Below are 25577 nucleotides of genomic sequence, written 5' to 3'. Positions count from 1 at the left end.
ATTTATATTTTTAGATCAATGTATTTGTATAAGCTCTACCTAGTTGTTCGATTTCCCTGGTGTGCAATACATATGAAATCCTGCTATTTCAAAATTCCACACTGGTCAAATCTTATAGGAGAACAACACTGGGGTGAGATGGGGTTCTGTAATAATACACGTCTGGGGAATTTTAAACTGGGTAGTTCCATGTAAAATTAAGTACTGTAACATAACTGTAGCTCTTGGCTATTGCACCTGGTAGCTCTTGGACACTCCATCTCCTTCCCGGATATGGCATGGGCAGTATCTCCTAAATGCAAACTTTTTGGTCCAGCCTGAGCCCGAACATCTAAACTGCAATTAAACAGCCCTGAGTTAGCTGAAACAGGACAGTCATGGGTATTTAACTGCAGCATAGACATACCCTCAGGCTCCATGCAAGGAATACACGCCTGACTGATACTGGATCCCTTCAGCCTGTTGATTCTGTAGTGTTCTTTACTAGGGGATGTGAGCCAGTATCCTTCCCCAGATGCTGCTAACGTGCAGCGTTTGGACTGCAACAAGGCTTTTTTCATGGTCCTCTTGACAGAAATACTGTGCAGTCCAAGGCTAAAGAAACAGACCTTAGTCCAAACACTAAAACAACAAACAAAAACACTTGTAACTTCTACCACAGGCAACAGATATTGTGGAGCTGAGGAAAGAGTCAGCTACTCAAGAAGTACAGACCTCTTATGCTGGAGAGCTAATTTCTAAAACGTCAGCTCATGGACAACGGTGTCTTTAGATCAGGGTGTAGAATCATGGGAGAGGAGAAGGGGTAAAGGAGGCAGAAGATAATGCCTGTCTACAGATAGCTGAACCAGGCTGGTCTGCATAATCGCTATGGTGTTGGCTGTGTTCCCATGGACTTTGAGGACCATTTTGTGAAGCTTGCAAGCTCTTTCCCTTACTGAAGCAAAATGACAGGGATTTTAGCTGCTAAGAGATATGGGACAAAGGCCTGGAAGTCTTGCCTCACAGCTATGGCTTTATTTCCTGGAGATGTGTCTGCACCTTTAGGGATAGAAAATGTGGACACAGAAACTATGAAATAGTTTCACAGGTAACATGGAAAGGGGGGGCTAGTGGATGATGCTGATCGGTCTCCGCTGATGAGGAAATGCAACAAGTTTCTACCCTATCTTCAAAACTCAAACAGCCTAGATGAAGAGCAGCCTGGGTAGTACCACAACTCCTCTGGGAAACTGAGATAGAACAGTTAGCTTTATAACAAGGATACCTACCCTGACTGTAACAAAAGGAATACACAAAATTCTGTCTGTATGACATCAGAAGGAAGAAGACTATTTTGACCCAGCAGGCAATATGCCCTTCTTTTTGAGCAAGGGTTTGACATAAAGGTTGCCCATGCAGTTTCCCTCAAATTACAAAAGAACAAGCTTGAATTTAGCAGCATCTTCTCCTCCTACCATATAAATCAAGAGCGTAGCAAAGGGAATGGTAAGGATACAGATACAGGACTGAGATGCAAAGATGCTCTCATGGAGACAATGGAAGATTTCATCAGAGAAGAATGACACCCTTTGGATACATTAAGATGTGGCTTTCTTGGAAGCATCAGAAGTTCTCCCAGCCATTTTATTGTGTATTGGGCTGCATAAAGGGAATGAAGAGAGAAATGCTGGTGATCAAGAACTTGTAAAATCATTCTTTTCCAGGGAATCTCAGGACATGCTGTTCCCCATCAGAGCTAGGGGAAGGATTTGTTTGAAGAACAGATTGGCACAGAGTTTACTTTGGAGCCCAGGGAACTGCGATTCACAGTTTCAACTTAGCTAAACTTTATATGCTCGCAGCTGCACTATGAGGGAAGGATTAACTTAATATCAGGAGCAGTCCAGGCATTACTAATGTCAACATACACTAGCAGATAGAGGGGATCTGTAATATTGGACTTTCCTTCTTCAACAGTAAAGAAAATGGCCAACATATAAGTAATTTGGTTCCTCTAGCATAGTGGTTTTCAACCTTTTTTCATCTGTGGACCCCTAAAAGATTTTGAATGGCGGTGCAGACCCTTTTGGAAATTGTAGATATAGTCTGTGAATCCCCAGGGATCTGCAGACCATGGGTTGAAAATCACTGCTCTAGCAGAAGTCATTCCTCACTTGCAGATGTAGAGCACTTTGAGTTAAACCACCTTTGGAGAGCGCAGTAGGGAAAGCGCTGCTGTTTGTCTACATTGACAGGAACAAGCGCACTGGCGTGGCCACATTTGCAACACTTGTAGCGGCATTAGGAGCGGTGCATTATGGGCAGCTATCCCACAGAGCACCTCTTCCCATTGTGGCGCTGTGGCTTGTGGGAAGGGGGTGCGGGGGTGCGGGGCATTCTGGGTCCTGTCCCAGCGCCCCGCAGTGCATCAGTTCACATCCCAGCAATCCCTGTGCTTCCATCCATATTTTGCACCATCTTTGAACATTTTTTGTACTGCGTGCTCTGTCTTCCCTTTCGGTCTGCGGGAATGGAGCCCGAACTGCTGAGGAGTATGCTGACGAGTCTCACCAGCATGTCACGTTTGGCAGTTGAGTTATTCCTTATGATCCAAAGTGACAGTGAGGGCTCCGACGATATCGACTCGAGTAATGCATGTGACACGAGTTTGCTTGTAGCATTCACGAACATGCTCACCACTATGGAACGCCGCTTTTAGGCTTGGGAAACAAGCACTGAGTGGTGGGATCACATCGTCATGCAAGTCTGGGATGATGACCAGTGGCTGCAGAACTTTCGGATGAGAAAAGCCACTTCCATGGGACTGTGTGAGGAGCTCGCCCCCACCCTGCGGCGCAAGGACACGAGCTTGAGAGCTGCCCTGACGGTGGAGAAGTGGGTGGCTATTGCAATCTGGAAGCTGGCCACTCCAGACAGCTACCGATCGGTCGCTAACCAGTTTGGAGTGGGGAAGTCGACCGTTGGAATTGTGTTGATACAAGTTTGCAGAGCCATTAATCGCATCCTGCTCAGAAGAACCGTGACTCCAGGTAACGTGCATGACATTGTGGATGGCTTTTCACAAATGGGTTTCCCTAACTGCGGAGGGGCAATAGATGGCACACACATTCCAATTCTGGCAGCAGCCCACCTAGCCTCTGAGTAGGTTAATAGGAAGGGGTATTTCTCTATAGTTCTCCAGGCGCTTGTGGATCACTGTGGGCGTTTCATTGACATTAACGCAGACTGGCCCAGAAACCTGCATGATGCACGCATCTTTCGGAACACTGTCCTGTTCAGGAAGCTGCAAGCCGGGACTTTTTTCCCAGACCAGAAGATCACCGTAGGGGAAGTTGAAATGCCTATTGTGATCCTTGCAGACCCCACTTACCCTTTAATGCCTTGGCTCATGAAACCCTAAACAGGGAGCCTTGACAGCAGCAAGGAGTTGTTCAACAACAGGCTGAACCGGTGCAGAATGACTGTGGAGTGTGCTTTTGGCTGTTTTAAGGGCCACTGGCGCTCTCTGTATGGGAAGCTGGACCTGGCCGATGACACCATCCCCGCGGTTATATGCACATGCTGTACCCTCTATAACATTTGTGAAGGGAAGGGTGAACGATTCACTCAGGCATGGAACTCGGAGGTTCAACACCTGGAGACTGAATCTGAACAGCCAAAGAGCAGGGCCATTAGAGGGGCCCAGCACAGGGCTGCAAGGATTAGGGATGCCTGAGGGAGCAATTTGAGGCTGAAAGCCACCAGTAACGTCTGGTGCCCTGCACGGGAGTGAAGTGCAGTGGTTCCAATGTTAGTAGGAATCTGTGTTTGCTACACTGACTTGCAGTGCCTGTTTCTTTCCTGGGCTAAGGTATCTTTTACTTTATGCAATAATAAAGAATGTTTTCAAAGCCAAAAAATCCATTTATTGAAAAGAAAATTCATTTATTGAAAAGAAACACAACTGCTTGGGAAACAGAAAGGGCAATGGGGTGGGGTGGGGAAAGGTACAATCACAGATTTGCGTATGTCCTGTTATCATACTCAGCCTTCCTGTCTGGAGTGCTGTGCAATGAGTGCTGCACTTCAGGATGGCTATACTGCATGGTGATGGGGGTTGAGTGCAGTGGGTAAGAGTCGTAGTCTTCAGGGCTGGGTGGTGAAGCTACAGGTGTTGGAGGCAGCTGGTGGCGGTAAGAACCCGGATGTTGGGAAAAGTGGGTTGGAGGTGACATGGGGGCACAAGGGAAAGAGTTTTGGGACAAGGGCTGCAAGGGGGCTCGGGCACGGTAGTGCTCCGCCTGCATGGCTACGAGTGCCTGGATTGAGTCCGCTTGGCACTCCATTTTGCTTATCAACCGATCCGTACTTTGCTGCCGGAGCACCACACTTTTGTGCCGGCGGTCCTCATTCTGCTGGCAGATCCTCCTTTCACTGTCCTGCCACTCCTGCACTTTTCGATTTTCATTACTTGAATGCTGCATTACTTCATGCAACATGTCTTCCTTGCTTCTACGTGGCCTCTTTCTGATTCTTTGGAGTCTTTCTGCTGGTGATAACACGGACGGCTGAGATCTCAAGGTTGCAGCTGTAAAGGCAAAATGCAACACTTAATAGAGGCAGCATTGTTCACACCAGACAGAGCAATGATTCCCCCGTACTTAAGGGCAAGCACAGTCTACACAATAGCATAATGTGCCCATCCCAAAGCATGCGCACATAATCCAAGGGAGCCCCAAAATAGTAAGCAAGCACAGGGTCAAGCGTGACTGATTGTTTCACAGCTGTACTGTCCTCTGGATTTCTGTGCCTTGGGGAGAGCCAATAGCGGCAGGGCGCCCCTATACTGAACACTGTCCCCACACTTTCCACAGGGATTCTTCCTGGAAGATATCTCGCTGCTGAGGGTGACCTGGGAAGCAAGGGAGGGTCTTCTACTGTAATGCAGCTTGCCTGTGTGCAGCAATGGTCACCCCTCCCTTCACGGCACAGTGGTGCGGACAAGTTAGTCTTACTGCGACAAGGAACACAGTGACTCTCCTGAGAAACCTGCGCAAGCGCATTGCCCAAGTTCTGGATGAGACCTCTGAAGAAATCACTGAGCCGATTACCACGATGTGAGAGAGCACATCAACGCCCTATTCTGCATCTAGGCATGCATGCAGCCCTAACCCTCCTACCCCGAGATACCACACTGAATAACTTCCTTCCCAAAATAAAAGCTGCTTACCGGGAACCTCCTCTGGTATTTGTCCTTCCCCAAGCACCAGCCTCCACGACTGGCTACCTTCCTCCTGGCTTGAGAACAGCTCCTGGCTGCATGCATCTAGGGATTCCGGAGTGTCTTCCTCCACCTCAGCGCCCTTGCTCCTGCTTTGCTGCTCCTCTTCCTCTTCCCGCCTTGTTGAACTGGGCTGTGAAGTATTCATGTTGGTACTCGGAGTGGAGGTGGGGTCGCCCCAAAGTATCGCGTCCAGCTCTTTGTAGAAATGGCAGGTCGCAGGGGCAGCACCGGAGCAGCGGTTTGCCTCGCGGGCTTTGCGGTAGGCATTCCGCAGCTCCTTCACTTTAATCCTGCACTGCAGTGCATCCTTGTAATGGCCCCTTTCCATCATGTCCCTTTGTATGTGCCCGAAGGTATCGTAATTCCTATGGCTGGAGCGCAGCTGAGACTGGACAGCTTCCTCCCCCAAAACACCTCGCCATTGTTCCATACTGGGGATCACCTGGTGCGTGGAAGCATGGTCACCTGGAAAGATTTGATGAGAGCACTTCACGCCTGGCTGAGCAAACAGGAAGGGGATTTTCAAAATTCCCAGAAAATTTAGAGGGCGGGTCTGATGGTTGGTCACCTGAGGGCAGGGCAGTAGACTTCAAAGTGATGACCAGAGTGGCTAGAACAGGCATTATGGGACACTTCTGGAGGCGATCAGAGCGCATTAACAGGCCAGGGCATCCACACTAGCACTGCGGCACTCCAGTGGGGGAGCACAAAACTTTATTCCACTCACTGAGGTGAAGTACCAGGAGCGGACCAGCCACGGAGTCAGAGCGCTCTACGTGCCTTGCCAGTGAGGACTGGTAGTGAGCTAGTGTGCCCGGGGCTCCTTTAATGCGCTGTAACTCGCAAGTGTAGCCAAGCCCTCAGTCTCAGAAAAAGAAGCTGGCTATTCCCTCTCATTAAAATGCACCTCTTCATAGTGACTGTAATAGATGTTATCAGAGACTAAGTGAGCTGCAGGAAGCAGTCTGTCCTGGGGTGTTAAAGGACTGATGGGACTGTACTTCAGAGCAAGAGCTGGCCAATTTATTTTAAGCAGAGGATGGTGGTTTGAGGGCCCACGTTACAACCTCACTTCCAATAAACCTTTCACAGAGAGGAAGCTAAGTCAGACAGGAAAGATAGAGGAAGGGCTGTGTCTACTACTGAGAAATTACACGCTGACTGGACAGGATTTCCTACCACCGACCAGAGATTTCTGGTCAACCAGGATAAGTTTGTCAGAGCTCCTGGAAACTGAGGGAATGAGCATAAATCAGAGCCTCTGAGGCACTCTGGGTGGATGGTCCTGAGATCAGCCAGGGCGCATTCTACATCTCAAAGGACTTCAGCCAGGACTCCATTGTCTTGCTCTCTCACCCAGCCCCAAAGGATTTTCTTAGTCCTTTGCTGGTGCACTCTTTTCTTGGCTCACCTGCCTTCAGGCTCAATATTTCTTCCAGTCAAAGAAGCAGAAACATGCCTCCATCAATCACCCCTACATTCAGCACAGCAAACACAGGGATCTCTGGACAGACTGCTAGAAACAAGATCCAGATTTCACTGGTGTTTCTGCCCATCACTCATGTGAGAACAGCAACTGATCCAAGAACTCTAGCAACCAAATCTCCAACTATGCACTATCATAATATTACATTCCAGCTAATTACTTGCTTCAATAGTTCTGGACTACTAGAAAGTATACCAGTTCCAACTCTCTTAGGGTAACACTTCCCTGCATTACCTTAAAAGTGCATATTTAAAAACCTTGGTGTACCTCCACTGTCCACCACCTATTAAATATGGCATATGCTCCAACCTGCAATAGAGCTTGTGCTGCTCCAAACTCCAGTTACGAATTAGTGAATGGGAAAGCCGTGGTCATTGGACAGCATGGGTGATGTCTTCAGCTGGGAGACTGGTGCCACTGGCCACAGAGGTAAACATGATCTTACCCTGGCTTTTGTGGAACTCTGCCTCGTTGCAGCACGCCCAGGATCCCACAGCTGGATAGCAACTTAGCTGGAGTCTCCCCGCCCCACACCACCTCCAGTATTTCAGATGTATTGACAGATTTTTGGAAACAAACATAAAACAAACTAGCAGTGTGTCTGGCCACATTTTTTTCTTGAACCTCACAACTCTCTAGAACATGGAACACAAAAGTATAAACAAACCAGCTGATGTCTGCAGAGCACCTGCCCTGGTTCATACTGTTGGGGAGAGGGACGGAATTCTGGCTCCTTTCAAGGCCACTCCGAATAATCTTTTTTTAGGACAGTTAGCACCCAATTAGTAGGAATCCTAAAACTTTCCTCAGTTATGTTCAATTCAGGGAGACACCAGGGTTCATTATAGCTGGGAGGCAGGGCCCCTTTGGGAGGCACTAAAGGCTCTGTTTATCCCATCCCATGCTAACAAAGGAGAAAGGATTTAGTTCAGACACTGAGCTTTAAGACACATGCTAAATTTTCCTGACATAGGTGACTCACTGGAATTTTTATTTGCATATTTCAAAAGCAGATAATTGAAAGCATATCTAGGTCACTAACAGATTGAGATCATGATATGGTTTACTGGTTGAGGCAAAGGACTGTAAAGTCAGGAGTTCTGAGTCCCATTCCCAGCTTTGCCACTGATTCACTGTGTGAACTTGACCAAGTCCCTTAACCTCTCTTTTCTTCACTCTCCCCATCTGTAACTAGGGATAATATTTGCCTATTTCACAGGCTTGTTGGAAGGCTGAATTAGAGCCTATCAAAAACTAAGATCCTTTGGATTAAAGGTGCTGGAAGTGCAAAATACCTCACAAAGCGTATTCAAACAGTTGTTTCACTAATCACATTCATTTCTATATAGACTCAGTGAGAGCCACGTGTAACCAATTAGGGTGGTGGTGAATTTAATCCACTGCAAACATAAATTCTGTGCTTCCTAAGGCAAGTGCTGTAGTACCGCCAGGCAGTTACCTACACTGCTAGGAAGTAGGACTTTCAAGATTCTCAAAGAAGAGGATTTCTAATTGTTGGCTAATAAACTAAGCTGTGTCACAGATACCTTAGTTGCAGAAATACTGGAAGGAAGGGGGACACTGGAGAGAAAGAACCAGCCATGCTGCTGTAAGGATCAGTACTAGTGCTGGACATCTTCATCGCTCCAGCTTTGGAGTTTTCTGGTGAATGATGCAGTCTGTTGTCTAGAATAGGGCAGCAGTGAAAAGTTCACCTCTTAACTGTAGCCACTGGTTTCAGACTGTTCAGCAGGAAAACTGTGCATGTCAGCACTCTCTCAGATGGCTCCATGTGATTTAATTTAAGCTGACCACAGAGTGACTGTGATAGCTTTCCCAAGATGCCACAGCATGAAAGCTGAAGGCTGGGGGTGAAACAGCAGCAATGCACACCAGATGTCAGAAGAGGACATCTAAAGGTCTTTAGCAAGAACCACCATATTAAAAAAAAATCCCCTTACACGCTATAAATATTTATACCAAATCCAAGAAACTGGCTGGGTTTTAACTAGTTTGGTATGAATCATGTGGCACTTCCCCTTCCCTCTCCCCATTTAAAATGCATATAAAACCACCACAAAGGAGGTGCTGTACTCTCATGGCTATTTCTTTTTAATGCTAGGAATATGTTTTTCTAAAGCTTCCGCTTCTTAGCAGAATACTTTTCAAACAATAAATATTCAGCACAATTGGATATTCCTGTTTTAGTTGGCTAACTGTTGTATGGTATTTACTCTTCTTCCTAGGTTATTTTAGGGTCACAGAAACAAGATATTTTTGCTTTTTCTTATGACCTGCTGAATTAAAATTAGGAAGATCAAACATTGATCATGAGGGGTGGAACAAGTCTGGGGACGGTCTTAAGACAGTAATACAGATCAACAAGGGGAAATATCTTAGTATCTGATTTCGAAACCCTCAGAGCTGCAGAGTTTAGAAATTTCCAAGTCTGTTTGTTTTACAAGTATGAGAATGGCTAAAACATAGTGGTGGTTAGCTAAGCTGCCTTTCAGTGTGCCACGGGAATAGTGTCTGTCTAGCCATTTCTGAAGTGCCCACCATCATAGCATCCAGGTGCCACTCTCAAAAAAATCAATGAGAATTTCTGCCAGTGAAAAAACACATTCTTCACACCACTGCCTTTTAACTGCCTTCACTTCACGGATTTTCATTGTGAGCTTTGGTCTTGTTTGTGCCTATACGAAGCATTGCTGGGCCACACTCCCACCCTTGTTAACAAGAGATGGTACATGTCCAATCAGCCCTTCTAAGTTTTTTGGCTGAGAAAGTACAATAATCATTTGTATATTGTATATTTCTCCTTGTCTCTTACATCTCTTCCCCATCTAACTATTACCCATGTTGAAGAGCCTGCTGTTAACACACAAGGGAAAAGTTCTATTTTTCTGTATTAATGTTAAGCCCTACAAACTGGGAAGGCATCATGACGAGCAGCCTGCATGGCTGTCCTGCCAATCCTATATCCAGGAACAACTACTGCTTTTCAAACAGTCAGCTCCAAACCTTTTCCTGGGAGAACAAGATATTTCTTGGCACCTACTAACAAAGTTTGGAAGGGTGAGGGGAAAGTTACAATGCTACACACTAAGTAAGCCATCGAGCAAGGATCCCTCAGGAAAGATGGGCAGTGAAAAGTAAAGGTCTGATGATGCACTTAAAAAAACCCAAAAACCAAAACAAAATAAAAACAAAGCAAAGGTAGGGTTCTTGCAACCATGCATGCTGCAGAAAGAAAGAAGGCAGAACAGTGGTGAAGTAACTGGACTGGTAATTATCTGCTGCAACGGTGGATTTGCTATGTAATGCACAGCTTCCTTCTCTTTTCCTGCTGTGATCCAAGAACTATAGACCCTCAGCATTATTCATAAACATTTTACTACTGGCCACATAAATCCTCTAGTAGGAAGCATTACCCTGTGCATGTTATTTTTCCTCCCACTGATACAGCAAGGAAGACACACAAAACAGCAATATGCAAGATTTGTGTAGGGAAAGGCTGGAGAGGTGCACAGTAGCCCTGTACTTCCTTGTATAACAGCTTCCTGTCCTCTGGGACATGGACATTTAGTTAAATCAATGGCCAGGAAAAACAGTGCTCTAATTTCAAAACTCAAACCAAATAGTGACAAAAAACTTAGGAAGAACAAACCTTCTAAACCAAATTCTGCTACACAATTTTCTTCTGTATTTTTCACAAACATTCATTATTTCAACATGGCTACTAGGTGGCTTTGGAATATCTCAGCCCTAAGGGATTTAGGCACCCAGTTTCCATTAAAATTATGCATCCATATCTCTTTGATGGCTTTGAAAATCTCAGCCTCAGTGTGGTTCCTGCTAGCATAGACGACTGGCTAGAAGTGATGCTTCTACTGTCCCAAAAAGCATCATTATTTTCCCCTGGCCAAACTTACACAAGAAAATCTTTATTCAGACTTTCCCTAATAAAATGCTAACATGACTATCTTATTTTGGGACTAATTTGAAAAAAAGATACTGGTGACCCAAACTAACATTAGGATTATAACCTCTCACAACCCCACCCATCCACATGGGGCTGACAAGCTGACATTGATAACCTTAATTAAGAGTTCAGCCACCTATTTTAAATTTCTATCTTTGCTAGATGATCCACTGCCACCCTTCCCTGCCCACACCACCTTCTCCAAACAGTACACTCTTAATAGAGACTACAGACCACACCAAGATGCCATTATACATACATCATGATGGTTGTCACAGATCCATCGCTTCCTGGCCACCCACACACTAGGACTGCTGTATGGGGAATCCAAGGCTCTGTGCTCTGGATTCCCGGGGGTATTTCAAGCTCCTGGAGCTTGGAGTCCAGCCATTGCCCCAAACTCAGGATCTGTGAGCACACTCTCAGGGCACAGATCTTCTATCGGATACCCACCTTCAAGTGTTTAGACTTGCTCTCCAGCCATCTGGCTCCTCAGGGCACAGCACTGACCCTTCCAACTCCCCAGCACTTAAACACCCCCATCCCAAAACTCCCACCTAAGAGGTTTGAATCTTCTAGTTTACCATTTAACTCTCTCAGGTGCACGCAGCAGTTGTTTTAAGTCAACAGGCACACTCACTTTGTTCAGTATCTCAGCTTTATGCTCTTTCTATTTAATCATGGAAAGCACAGGAACGTACAGATTGCCCAAAACAATAAAACATCCTAAACACAATGTCCCTCCTCACTGGCTCTCCCTTCCCTTGGCAGACCATCTGTGTTCCAGCTTGCAAGGTCCTCCACTCTCTAGCCCTATTCTGCTTCTGAAGCAGCCTCCCTCATCTTAATCTTGTGCAAAATGGCTCCCCCTGGCCCCCCACCCACCCAAATTTCCTCTCCCCCCTCCCCCCCCAGCCCCTTTACAGACTCCTGCTGGGAGGTCACCTGTTTCTTTTGTTCTGCCTTTTGGTAATTTTGCATTACTCCGAATTCCCCACTCCCCTTCAGACATGAGGAGAAAGCGTCTTCTCCCAGGAGAGCGAACCTACTGTCCAAAGGTGTTTTACTTTGAATTGACAGTTGAGCGCTGATCATTCACCATTGTTTCTGGCCTGTCAAAGACATGATGAACCTGCAAACTCACAGGGGATCCACCTACATATAGGCTTTCCAGGACACAGTTAATTTCATGACACAATTTCATAAAATCATCCAAAATTAAGAAGTTGTACAGACACAAGACCCTGTGGATCACAATAGTCACTTATACAACCAGGGCAGTCAGAAGGAGCACTAGCAATGCCTTAAAAATATCTGATGAAGCACCAGCGAGAAAGCTGCCCCATAGAAGTTAAAACTGCACTGTGGAAACACATGGCGTATACGTGACTGCGCCCATGGATGGTCCTAGCGTGTCAATACAACAGCCAGCAGTGCCATATCATGCAGTCAATTACCTTCCAAAGCATATGGCTTTTATTGAAAGGGAAAGGAAACAATGGCTCTCTGTGTATCAAGCAACAATTCCATGCTGATTTGTAAAGCAATATTTGAGGGAGATGATACAGACTGTGTGTAAAAGAAAAAGTTGGCTGGCATTAAAATAAAATTAAAAACAAAACTGTGAAAGCACAATACAATTTTTGTAAATACTCCTCCAGAAACTTGTATTCATCACAACCTCGTGCTATTATCAGTGAAGAATTATGGCCTCTGTCCTGCTGGATTATTGTTACTGTAAACAACTTCGCTAAATTGCTTGGCACACTGTCTGCCTGCAGCATGTTAAACTCTAGAGTCTACTCAGCCAGAATCAAAAAAAATAAAGGTCCATTTGTATTAATCCTCAAAAAAGAATTAAGAGGCAACTATTTTCATGCAAAGTAGATGTTTAAAAAAATGCAAGACCAATACATATGGATGAACTTTTTCCATTCATAATTTTAGATGCCACACAATGCGGACTGTTGTTTAAGTTTCTAGTTGCTCTCTAACAGCCCTCTGTACAATACAGTGCATTGTTTGAACTTTGGAGCAATTTAAGCTTTTTCAGTGTATTCTAAAGTCCCTGGATTTACATCCAAAGAAACCTGGCACTGAAACAAATTTCACTTGTGAGTAACAAGTCACAGCCTTTAACCAAATTCCTCATTAATGCAATGCAGTGGAACATTTGCTTCTACAGACCTTACCAAACTTTATCTCTGGAAATGGGCTGCGTATCTTAACCCCTTGAAAGTTGTAGAATACCCCAAGTCCCATATTTATTTGTTCATTCCTGATTTAAGGTCCTTCAATAAATGTTAGAGGGCCTTAGAGGCTCAGAGAAACATCAAAACTCCAGGGAAATATTGTTCAAACCCAAACTTTTCCTGTTTTGCAGGACCAAGGAGGAAAAGAATCTTGAAGTTCACTGAAGAGGACACTCCCTGTCAATGACAGGAGATACTGAAACAAACACTGAAAATAAGTCTATAATTCTTTGTTTTCTGATATGAAAAAAGGTATTTAAAAATAAAAATCTTATTCAATGTTCTATAAATGTATGGAACTCTCTAGGTTTGTCCCAGTATATTACTTTGATTAAAATAATGAAGTTAATCCAGCGGGAAGCAGTCCAGTGCAGTGTAAATAAAACGGAAATTAAGATATTTTAGTTCACTATGTAAGGGGGTTTCCATAGGGTTCAACATTTCCACTCATTCTTATTTGAAGGACAGTGTTGTAAAGCTATTTTTATATATTTAGAAACTGAAACAGGCTTTGGAGTTGATATGAGAAGCTGATTATACAAATCTAGAGTGAAATGCAAGATCAGCAAAAAAAAAAAAAAACAACCACCACCACCTGGTGGAAACTATTCTTTAGAACTTAAAAGAACATGTGGTATTTCATTTAAAAAAGCGTGCAAATGAAGTTAGCAGAATTACTTTCAGGCTCTGTGTTTGATATCTTATATCTATACTGGGCTTTTTGGAAAACAAACACATTTAAAAATAGCTTGCTTTGCACTAAATCACTACACATCTTTACTAGTTGGAAATTGTAGCCAAGTAATTACAGGAAGTCAGTGAAGTAATTATGTAATATGCAACTAACTAGTATAAACTGCCTACATTAAGCTAGGAAACAAAACAAAGTGGTATTTTTCTGTAAATCTGGATCTAATTTTCTTGATAACAAAGTCCAGTTTTCTTGACTGTCCATAAGACACTGCAGAACAAAAACTATTTTGAGTGCTCTGAGTCTCATAACATGCCTAGAGGGATTTCTCTGTATCTTATTGCATTTTTTATACCTTTCCCAGTACAGCAGTCCAAGCCCCGAGAACACAGTAATAATGCAAAGCATTAGACAATGGAAGAGGGAGGAAGGAAGACAGAAATCTGCCTTCCAACACAGAGCCATCTGTGCACTCCATGAGATAAACAACAAAGTGAAACAATCTTCCACTGGAGGACTGCACCTTCTCGTAAATATTTAAGTTGCAATTATCAGGAGCCAAAGTTTACCAATCCACTGCTGGCATTACCAAAGGACCAACTCACCTGTGATTTGTTTTGTTAACTTAAAGCTCTGCCTGCATTACCTCACACAAGACTCCCAGAGAAAGAATATGAAACTAAAGTAAACTGAGTTTCCACAGCAAAACAAGATGCAGATGTTATACCTCAGAGTACAACCCCAGATCAAGTGCTTGTCATTTGATATGCAGCACTAGGAACTTGAGACTGGTACAGAATGGGTCTGCTTTATGGCCTTTTCACCCCAGTGAGGACACCATCTCCCATGAGTTTCCTGATAACTCTGAGCTCATTAGAGAGAGAACAATGAAACTAAAGGACTACTCTGTTAAACTGGCAGTTGTTGATAAATGTCACAAGGAAGATAAATATACATGAGTCAGATTAAGCATCAATATCAAGCACTTGAATCTAGAAGCCTTTATTTTTTTCTTATCTCTAATTGCACCAAAAGGACTGAAAAATAATCTGCTTGAAACAGCTGATCATCAACAAAATGTCTGCCATCATTCCCCTGATGGAAGTGTGAATAGCTCTAGATTGAAGAATTTGAGGCATTTGTCTCTCCATCTAATGAAAAAAACTACATAATTATCAATTATGTTGTAAAATTAAAATAATTTTGCTGACAAGCCATACGTTGATTGAGGCATCACTAACTGTTTAAAGCCAAGAGAAACTACTGAGAACATTCAAAAGGATGAAGGTTACCCACACAAAATAGTTACCCCGACAGACATTTCAGCCATCTTGCAGGAAGTGAATGGCCCATCCAAGGGTAAATTCATTTCTGTTTATACCATAGGTTCCGGCTCCATGAGTGCTCCAGGGCTGGAGCACCCACAGGAAAAAATGGTGGGTACTCAGCACCCACTGGCAGCCCCCCAAATCAGCGCCTCCCCTTCCCCCAGTGCCTCCCACCCGCCGGTGGCCCCTCCAATCAGCACTTCCCCTCCGTCCGTGCGCCTCCTGCACACCACAGATCAGCTGTTTAGCAGCATGCAGGAGGCGCTGGGGGGAGGGGGGAGGGGAGGAAGAGGAGCCAGGACAGGGCACTCTCAGGGAAGGGGGCAGAATGGGGTGGGAAAAGGTGGGGTGGGGTAGGGAATGTGGGTCTGGGGAAGTGGTGGAGTGGAGGCAGGGCCTGGGGCAGAGTGGGGGTCGAGTGCCTCCCAGGAAAGGACAAAGTCGCCACCTGTGATGACTTCTAGATATTTTAAGATGATAGTATCTCTCATACTTGAAGCATGATGATTCACCCGGTATCTACTCCTGCTTCTGCCACTGCTTTGCTGCATGACCTTGGGCAAAGTCATTTCACGTCCCCCATACAACTATTTTCCCTCCCACTTTGTTGTTGGTTATAAAGCTATCTGGGGCAGGGATTGTCTTTTATCATATTTGTAAAGCGTCTAACAGTAATGTGCCAATTTAAGTTCAGATTTCTAAGGCCTATTATAACACAAATTAATAACAATAGTAATAATAATAATTCTCAGTTGTGCCATCCATTTGGCTAACCCTGTAATGCACACACACCCCCATCCGAACCACCCCAGAAGAGGAGGACCACTTTCTGTTGGAAGATCAGAGCAAACTTTCATTTAGGGCATGGCTACACTGGCAAACTTACAGCGCCACTCAGAGAGCGCCGAAGGGAAACCGGTGTTGTGTGTTCACACTGTCAGCTGCCTGCACAATAGCGTATTCACACTTGCGGCACTTGCAGCAGTATTCGGAGTGGTGCACTCTCGGCAGCTATCCCACAGAGCACCTCTTTCTCTTCTGCCGCTAAGGCTTGTGGGAAGGCAGAGGAGGTCACGTGACATTCTGTGTCCTGTCCCTATGACCTGTAATGCATTGCTTCGCATTCCAGAAAACCCTGTGCTTCCGTCCACATTTGACATCATCTTTCAATGGTTTGTGTACTGCGCACCCTGCCTTTTTGGGCTGCAGGAATGGATCCCGCACTGTTGACCAATATGCTGCTCACTCTCACCAACATATCACAAGTGGCAGTGGAGTTATTCCTTAAACTACAAAGGCAAGAAAAATGTAACATTGATCTCGCCACGCGTAGTAGCTACGACACGAGATTGCTTGTGGCATTCACGGAAGTGCTGACCACAGTGCAATGCCGCTTTTGGGCTCGGGAAACAAGCACTAAGTGTAGGGATCACATCATCATTCAAGTCTGGGATGACGAGCAATGGCTGCAGAACTTTCACATGAGGAAAGCCACATTCATGGGACTGTGTGATGAGCTCGCCCCAGTCCTGCGGTGCAAGGACACGAGATTGAAAGCTGCCCTGTCGCTGGAGAAGAGCTTGGCGATTGCACTGTGGAAGCTGGCTACTCCAGACGGCTTCCGATCAGTCGCTAACCAGTTTGGAGTGGGGAAGTCGACCGTTGGACTTGTGTTGATGGAAGTGTGCAAGGCCATTAATCGCATCCTGCTCTGAAAGACCGTGACTCTGGGCAACGTGCGTGACCCTGTGGATGGCTTTGCACAAATGGGTTTTCCTAACTGCGGAGAGGTGATAGATGGCATGCATATTCCAATTCTGGCACCAGACCACCCAGCCACTGAGTACATTAATCGCAAGGGGTATTTCTCAATGGTTCTCCAGATGCTTGTGAATTACCATGGGCGTTTCACAGACATTAACGCAGGCTGGTCCGGAAAGGTGCATGACGCATGCATCTTTTGAAACACTAGCCTATTCAAGAAGCTGCAAGCAGGGAGTTTCTTCCCGGACCAGAAGATCACCGTAGGGGAAGTTGAAATGCCCATTGTGATCCTGGGAGACCTCGCCTACCCCTTAATGCCATGGTTTATGAAGCCATACTTGGGGCAACTCGACAGCAGCAAGGAGCGGTTCAACAACAGGCTGAGCAAGTGCAGAATGACTGTGGAGTGTGCTTTTAGCCATTTAAAAGCCTGCGGGCGATGCCTGTATGGGAAGCTGGACCTGACTGATGAGAATATTCCTATACTTATAGCTGCGTGCTGTACGCTTCATAATATTTGTGAAGGGAAGGGTGAAAGCTTCACTCAGGGCTGGACGGCAAAGGCTCAGGGCCTGGAGGCTGAGTTTGAACAGCCAGAGACCAGGACTATTAGAGAGGCGCAGCGCGGGGCCATAAGGATCAGGGATGCCTTGAGGCAGCAATCTGAAGCTGAAAGTCACTAATATTTGTTGCTATGCTTGGGATTGCAGTGCTTGTAATGCTAGGAGGTGATTGGTGCATATGATGCAAGAACGGGGTTTAACATAATTGTGTGTTACTTTGCAGTACTCTTTTTGCTTTCAATTAATAGAATAAAGATTACTTTCAAACCAACACAATTCTTTTATTAAAAGACAATAACCAGAGGAGAGAGTCAAAAGAAAAAATACACCAGCAGGGAGGGGGATGAAAGAAGGGAAGGTCCCAAGAGGAGGAGGAGGGGTCCCGGGATGGCTAAAGATTTGTGTATGTCCAGGGATCATATCCAACTTTCTCCTTTGGAGTACGACACAGCGGGTGCTGGACTTCAGCAGGGCCAAATTGCAAAGGGATGGGTGTTGAGTGCAGTGGGTAGTGGGAGTCCACACTGCTGGACTGTGAGGAGGGAGGAGTAGAATGCTGCGGGTAGAGACTGGAGCCAGGAGGTTGATAACAGTGTGTTGGTGGTGTCTGGGGGGCGCATGGGAAAGAGTTTTGCGACAGTGGCTACAGGGGAGGTCGGGCACAGAGCTGCTCAGTTTGAAGAGCTAGTATTGCCGGGAGCGTGTCTGCTTGGTACTCCATGTTTAAGAGCCACTCCCTGGCTTCTTTCTGGCGTGCCGTGTTCTCCTTTCAGTCCCTCTTCTCGCTGTCCCACCACTCCTTCAATTCCTGTTTCTCAGCGGCTGAGTGCCTCATAACCTCACGCAGAAAGTCCTCCTTAGTTCTTCTTGGCCACTTTCTAATTCTACGCAGTCGTTCTGCCGCCAATAAAGAGGGAAGCTGGGCTCTCAAGGTCATCTCGGTGAAGTTTAAATGCAACATTTTACGGAAGCAGTATTGTTTGCAACACAGACAACACTGATTCGGTGCTTTAAAACACAGCTACTACTCATACACCTGTCACTAACTGGCTGACTCCAGGCAAGCACACATGAGCCACAAGACCCCCACAATGGTGGGCCAGGGTGGCTCCCCCACATAGGGGCCAGGGTGGAAGCCACAGGGACAGGGTAAATCACTCTTCCTGGACCCTCCTGTACACTGGGCACGTGGCTCTTGGGGAGAGCCAGCACTGTAGTGGGGGGCCTGATAATTATTCCTTCCCCCACGCTTTCCACAGGATGTGATCATTATGGAAGATATCTTGCTGCTGAGGGTGAGCAAGGAATCAAGGGAGGGTCTCCACCAAGCCTGTGGCTTCCACCCTGGCCCCTATGTGGCTTGCCTGTGTGCAGCAACGGTCCTCTCCCACCCGCCCCATGACGGCACAGTGGCACAGGAAAGTTACCATTAATGGGGCAAGAAACAAAGCAGCTCTGCTGAAGAACCTGGAGATTTCTGAGGGAGATTCCCGTGAAACGAGGGAGTCAATCAACAGCCTTTTCCGCCACTCAGACTAGGCATGTGGTGGGAGACAAGCCTGCTTTCTGCAACCCTCCTGTCCCCAACAACTCGCTTCAGCGATTCCCAAAATCAGATGCACTTACCAAGGGCCTCCTCTCCTGTTTGCACTTCGCCAAGATCCGACTGCTGTGACTGGCTAGGCTCCTCTGGGGTAGAAAAGAGCTCCTGGCTGCATGCATCTCTGGCCTCTGAGTCATCCTCTGCCTCTGGGTCCCCATCCCCCACTCCCTCCACATCCTTGTCCAGACTTCCTCTTCCTGGCTCAGTCCACTCTCGACTGGCACGCGAGCCAATGAAGTATCCACAGGGGCCTTCGCAGTGGAGGTGGGGTCACTGCCGAGTATTGCGTCCAGCTCTTTATAGAATTGGCAGCTCATGGGCGCAGCACCGGAGCAGCGGTTTGCCTCCCGTGCCTTGTGATGGGCGTTCCGCAGCTCCTTCACTTTGACCCTGCACTGCACTGTGTCCCAGTCATGGCTCCTTTCTGTCATGCATCGTGAAATCTGACTGAAGGTATCATAATTCCTATGGCTGGAGCACAGCTGGGATTGGACAGCCTCCTCTTCCCAAATGCTGATGAGGTCCAGCAGCTCGGCACTGCTCCAAGCGGGGGATCGCCTGGTGCATGGAGAAGGCATGGCCACCTGGAAAGATGCGTTGAGACCACTGCACGCATCACTGAGCAAACAATGCAATGAACAGGGGGTGGAGATGACGGTTGGGCAGTAGAGTTCAAACCAATGACCAGAGAGGTGAGAAAAGGCATTGTGGCACACCTCCCAGAGGCCAATCGCAGCACTGTACTCGACCACGGTGCCTACACTGGCACCGCAGCACTGTAGCCCTGGGGCAGAAAGCTGTACGCCTCTTGTTGGGGTGGGTTTTTTAAAGCGCTACAACTGCGCAGTTGCTGCACACTAAGTGGCTTGGCAGTGTGTACACCTCGGGAGTTACAGTGCAGAAAACTGCTTTACTGTGCAGAAACTTGCCAGTGTAGACAGGGCCTTAGGTTCCTTCTTTGGCTTTCACCATTCTCATCTTTGTCACATAGTAGAGTGGCTCACAGTTAGGAACAGCACCTGTGACATAAGCAACTCAGAGACAAAAGATTTACCTATTTTGCTTTGGTTTATGGCAGGCAACCCAATTTCTCTCTAAGGTCTCCCTAACCAATAGACTAGCTAGAACACACTGCCAGCCAAAATATTCCCCTAATCATGGCTGTATGACAATGACAATGCCGTGGAGGGCAGTGGAAGCGCTTCAAACATACTGAAAGTACATCTTAAAAAGAGAGGCATCAGCCCAACAAACTGGGAGGACACAGCGCAAAACAGAACAGTGTGATGCCACGCCATACACCAAGCCACAGCTCACTTTGAGGAGAACAGACAGAGAAGTGACAAAGGAGAAAAGAAAGGGCACAACAGTCCAACCAACAACTACATCTTCTCCAAGATTACACCTGTCACTTCTGTGGGAAAATCTGCAGGGCACAAATTGGGTTCCTCAGCCACTTAAAAACCCACTAATGAACCCCCTTAACAGACATCATCGAGGGATAGCCAAAGAAGAAAGAAGAAAAAAAATGACAGAGTGCTGCGTAAGGACAAAATGAGACTCCTCTGAAGGGCTGCTCTCATCCACTAGTCATTTAGCACCACCAGAGTACTGGCACTACTTAGCCATCTGAAAGTGGTGGGTGCCAGTTTTCTGGGCAAGGAAAACAGAGACTAAACTTGGAGTCCAAATTATAGTCCTCTACATCAGCATAATACACTGTGTTGGGCCACAGGGCTGGCCTAAGACATCCTTGTTGGGGAAAGAACCTGCTTTTACTTCTGAAGGGCCTGATCCTATCACCAGTACATCCATGGAATGTGCACTAAAGTCCAGGGTGCTGCACCTGCAGATCCATGGCCAGTCACTATATTGTATTGGCTTGTTTGTGCTAGAAGCGAAATTACCAACAAAGAGGAAAATGGGCAAATCCTCTCCAATGATAACAATGCCCACATTTCACCAGTCCATGAATTGCCTCAAAAAGTGGGGGCAAACAACATTGTTCTTTTAATAATGACTGAGACAGAAAATGAAATGGATAAAGTCAGCATTATTCCATTTTATTTGAAAGGGATAGTTGAGGCAGCTACTCAGGAAAAGCAGCAACATGCTGCCATTTCCAAAAGAGCTTCAGGGAGTAAAGGCACCCACTTCCCACTGAATTCCAATAGGATGTAGGCGCCTAATTTTCTCCATCACTTTTGAAAATCCCAACCTATTATATAGATCTAATAATCACATAGTGTATTTGTATCTTATCTTACATCTGCAAAAGTACTTTTCAGGAGACTGTGTATGTGTAAGTAGTTCAAGTATGATCCTAAATAAAGACTAATTACTTGAATCTGAAAAAACACTTTGTTCTCAAGTATACATATTACTGCAGCGGTGATTTTGAAAAGACAAGATCCATCATTGCTGACACAACTCCCCTGTAAAATAAATACTTTGGCATTGGCATGGCAAATCTGCAGGCATCTCTAAAAACACCCTTCAGAGCTCAGTGCAGATGTGGTCAGTGTTTATACTTTTTAAACCACTTGGATATAAACACCTCACTATAAACACTGCTCAAGTTTTGCTTTTGCTTTTTTCATTTCTTACATGTTTATTTTAGTGTTAAAAATAATAACTTCCATAATAAGGAAAATTGCAACAGATGTTTAAACTAAACCAAAGCTGCTATATTGTATTAGAGTGTGTTCCTTGAGCTGTGCTTTTGCTTTCAAACTATTAAAAGTATGATCTGTCCAAAGAAAGGTGGGAAAACGTCTGGTAAGCAACTTCTATAAATATTAGTTAATAAATACAATTGACTGAAACTAGTAAGACCCAAAGCAACAAAACTTTTTCCCTCTAGTCAGCAAAACCCTCAGAAAAATCCATCGAGTAAGCAAAAATTCTATTTATAATGTTTGCCATTTTTCACCAGGAGCCAACAGTCACATCATAATAAAGCATTTGATTGTTAATGCAGGACAATGATGAGATTAACAAAAAAGATTAGCAACATTCCTTTATCCAATCACTCTTGCATCCACAAAGTTTCAAAAAATAAACAGCACCATGGGAAAGAGCATGGAAGTCTGATTGGCCATGCACAATCTGCACCATATTGTTCAATATTGACTGGCAAGCCTGAAAAATCTGCTGTGGAAATAATTAAGTAAATTTCTACATTAAGATATTTGACTCTGTTCAGATGGAACCTCCCCCTCCCTCCGGAAGCATTAATAGTTCTACATGCAACCTCTCTGCTCCCCTTGGCACTTTGAAATGTGGTCTTTCTGACTTAAAACAGAGGGGGGAAGGGAAAGATCTATTTCTAGAGTGAGCTTCCTGATTTTTGGGTTAGCCTTTTATTAAAGCATGTAAGTGGTTAGCTCTTGATCAAATCTATACATTATTTACTGCTTCTTCCCTGACAACTATAGCAAATTTACTTTCCAAATGAACGTCGAAAATGTTGCTGCTGAATTAGAAGAGAGACTTCTGCAATGTTTGTATGTGGCTACAGGAAAACTTGCCCTCCTGCCAAGCAGAATTAGCTCAGTGGTGCCTTTCTTTCCACTCAAATCCAGGCCATTGCCACTTCTTCAAACTGCACGTAGATAAAAAGCTCAAGTAGATGGAGAAGCTGATTCCCCTCCCCCACGCCGCCCCTAACCTAAGGCACCCTCAAAACAGGGCTACTATTACCTACAGTCTCAGAAGTAACTGCAGACCTACGTCAGCTGGACACAAATAAGAAAACTCAGAGCACGGTGAAGAAAAAAGTTTAAGTTTTCCAGGGTGTTGTGTAATTCTTTCCACCAGGACTATGTGGAGGGCTCTTTGGGGAGGAGGTGTGTTTGTGTGTGGGTGAGGGGGGAGACATCCTTCACTGTCAGGGCTTTCTCAGAGCTGTGCAGGAAATGAGAAGTCAAACAAAGAGCCACTCTGTGCTCTGTAATATGGGTGCCCTTCAATTGCCAAAGTTGAATAGTAAAATTTGTTATTGTTCAGGATGTACACTAAAAACAAAAACTTCGTCTAAGTCTCATTGTCCAAATACATCTACGCTATGTGTTTAAGCGTATACATCTATTTACATGTAATGGTGTAGATTACACATACCCAATGTACATTACAAATTAACTCATACACCATATTGTAAAGTGACTTTAAAATGTTTCCTTTACAACTACATTAACAAAAAAGTTATCCGGGTATTGCTGCTTTAAAGTACTTCAACCAGTACCATCTTTGCTTGCGGGGGGAAGGAGGAGACAACCTACACTTCATATTAATATTGAACAGTAAAATTTCCTTTAAAAAGAATTCAACTTCCATTTCACAAATCCCATTAAACCCGTAGACAGTACAAAATGCACAGTACCTTGTAACAACTATAAATAGAAGGGAGAGAGAATTCACACTGAAAACAACAAAAACACCCCATAAAAAGCATTTTGCAAAATGAAACAATTACCTTCGTAGCACAGCATGCCAATATTGTTGTTCATCTTGTCCAAGTATTGGTAGTTCAACAGGTCCATCTTCATAAATAGCATTTATCGGGCTAACAAAAAAGACCAGCTTCTTTGCTTTTGCCCAGAAACAGGGAGAAGGACGCAGGACAAACGCTGCCTGACTAGCTCCCGGCTCTTTCTAAACTTCACAAGCTCAAGGCCCAGCCTTTGATTAATCAAAATAAAGTATATTAAGGAAAGTTGGATGGGGAGGGAGGAACCTTTCCAGGATTTCAGAGACTGAGTTTAGAGTGTATTTTGTCCCACACCTACAAAGAAAACCATTTAAAAAAAAACAAAAAACTTTGCAAATCTTTCTGGAAATTTAAGTGGGGGGGGGGAGGGAAATTAGGGAAATGTCCTAGGACAAAGACAAGCTAGTTCTCCTCACAGCCCGCTGCAAGTTAACTGCACTGACATGCAGGCTATGCTTGGTATGAGTCGTATGTAAACTAGCTTCCTCTTTCTATCAGGCAGAGAGCACTGAGCATGCTCACTGAATCCCTGGAGCTCTTCAAATGTCAGGGATATTTTCTGCACAAGATCAGTCTCTAAATGTATTGAGTGTTTGAAAGAAAGGAGGAGGAGGAGGAGGTGGAGAGTCTTTACAGAAGGGCCATGTCAGAGTTGCTCTTGACAGGAAGCAGTGCTACCACTGCAAAACTGAAAGGCGAGATCAGAGAGAGAGAGAGAGAGAGAGAGAGAGAGGTCTCTTTTCAAGTACTGGAAAGAAGTTTACCAATCTAAACCTGAAGGCAGGCTTCACTTTCCAAGTGACAGAACCTAGGTTAAACTTTTATTTTAAATTCTCCCCCATCCTCCAACTTTAATTCAAGATACACAGCTGACACTTATTTTTACTTGATCATCAAAATGTTTGCAGTTCCTATTTGATCTGGTTTCAACATATTGTAATAGGTGTCGTTAATGTTAAAATCTTATTATTTTTCAGCAAATTAACAAAATGGAGTTTTAATGGCTCCAGGATGGAAGAATGAGAATTACAACCAAATCACCATATCAACTCTTTGAATAGTGCTGATAGATATGCACACACAGCTTTATACTACAGTTTAATCAGTCTACCACTACATTTTAAATCCCTAAGGGATGTCAGTAGTTAAACATTTCAGGTTATGGCTTTTTAGTGCCTGGAGAATTCATTGTTCAAACTCTGGTATAAATGACAGAAATGAAGGGGATTTTTACAACAGTTTTTCTCATCTCAGGATGTGGCTTGTTTTGCTGCAGTTCGAACCTTGATCTTAAAGATTTCTAATTTATACAGTTGTATGTAGATCACCACAAGAGGCATGTGTATCAGTGCTGCTATGTATGTCAACCTAATGGGTATCAATTGGTGTCTCCTGCAGTCTGAAATCTGATTTGAACGACAAAGCAGTGCCAGTACAGAAGCATGGTCTAAAGTAAACACATAACTAATGGAGTTCTAATCCTACCTCTGGTACACATTCCTTCTGTGGTCTTGGGCAACTTCACTTCAGTTGTCTGCCTTAGCTTCCCTGGAGGGAGCCCAATTCTCACTGCCTTTCAACAGAAGTCAGGTGCATAACTTCAATTTGTTCCTTAGAAAACCTCCCCCCTTGTGTCAAAGGGGCAGACTAGGGTTGCCACCCAACCGAGTTTTACCAGGACAGTCCAGTTTTTGGCTTCTGTGTCTGGGTGCCACTGAGGGTTGCCAGATGTCTGGTTTTTAATTGAAAAGTCCAGTCGAAAAGGTGGCAACTTTAGGGCAGGCACTTGTCATACAGGAGTGTTCCATGGAGTGACATTCTGCCAAAGCACTTGGAAGAGAGTGCAATATAAATCCCAAGGAATTATTGTTCCACTGAGGTTAGACAATTTAATTTAGGATACTGTTTCCATACAAGTGAACTCAATTTACCTTCCAAAAATTACTTTACTTGGAATAGGAAAAGCAGTGCTGTAAATACCTCCTTGTAGGCCATCTCAACTGAAGGGGCACACCACTAAAGTGATCCTAAGAACAATGCAACAGAAAACAAGTTAGTGAAAAGAAATCTTGTTTCATTGGGAAGAAGAAATGTAAAAGCTCTTCATTTTATATGGATCACTATTAAGAAAAACAGATGGACTCTCTCTA

General features: G+C 44.9%; 2 protein-coding genes across 3 annotated transcripts in view; both read right to left on the bottom strand.

Annotated features, from left to right (window-relative positions):
* Window positions 1–25577, bottom strand: part of VGLL4 (vestigial like family member 4) — a 154907-nt gene that overhangs the window by 42376 nt on the left and 86954 nt on the right. Inside the window, exon 1 of one of the 2 annotated variants that reach the window (XM_074958156.1) lies at window positions 23413–23761. The exons of the other annotated variant lie outside the window; for it this stretch is intronic. Within the exon in view, the coding sequence (XP_074814257.1) occupies window positions 23413–23494 (82 nt within the window). The 5' untranslated portion in view covers window positions 23495–23761. Of the gene's footprint in view, window positions 1–23412; window positions 23762–25577 lie in introns of those variants that run through there. 2 annotated transcript variants of the gene reach the window in all.
* Window positions 3978–5725, bottom strand: LOC141991511 (uncharacterized). The gene is made up of 2 exons (XM_074959831.1): window positions 5213–5725; window positions 3978–4570 (listed from the first exon to the last, which is right to left on the bottom strand). The coding sequence occupies exons 1-2, from the start codon at window positions 5694–5696 to the stop codon at window positions 3996–3998; spliced, it is 1059 nt and encodes a 352-aa protein (XP_074815932.1). The 5' UTR covers window positions 5697–5725; the 3' UTR covers window positions 3978–3995.

Source organism: Natator depressus, chromosome 7, assembly GCF_965152275.1.
Source record: "Natator depressus isolate rNatDep1 chromosome 7, rNatDep2.hap1, whole genome shotgun sequence".
In the NCBI taxonomy this organism is placed as follows: domain Eukaryota; kingdom Metazoa; phylum Chordata; order Testudines; family Cheloniidae; genus Natator; species Natator depressus.
This window is presented reverse-complemented; position numbering and strand designations above follow the sequence as displayed.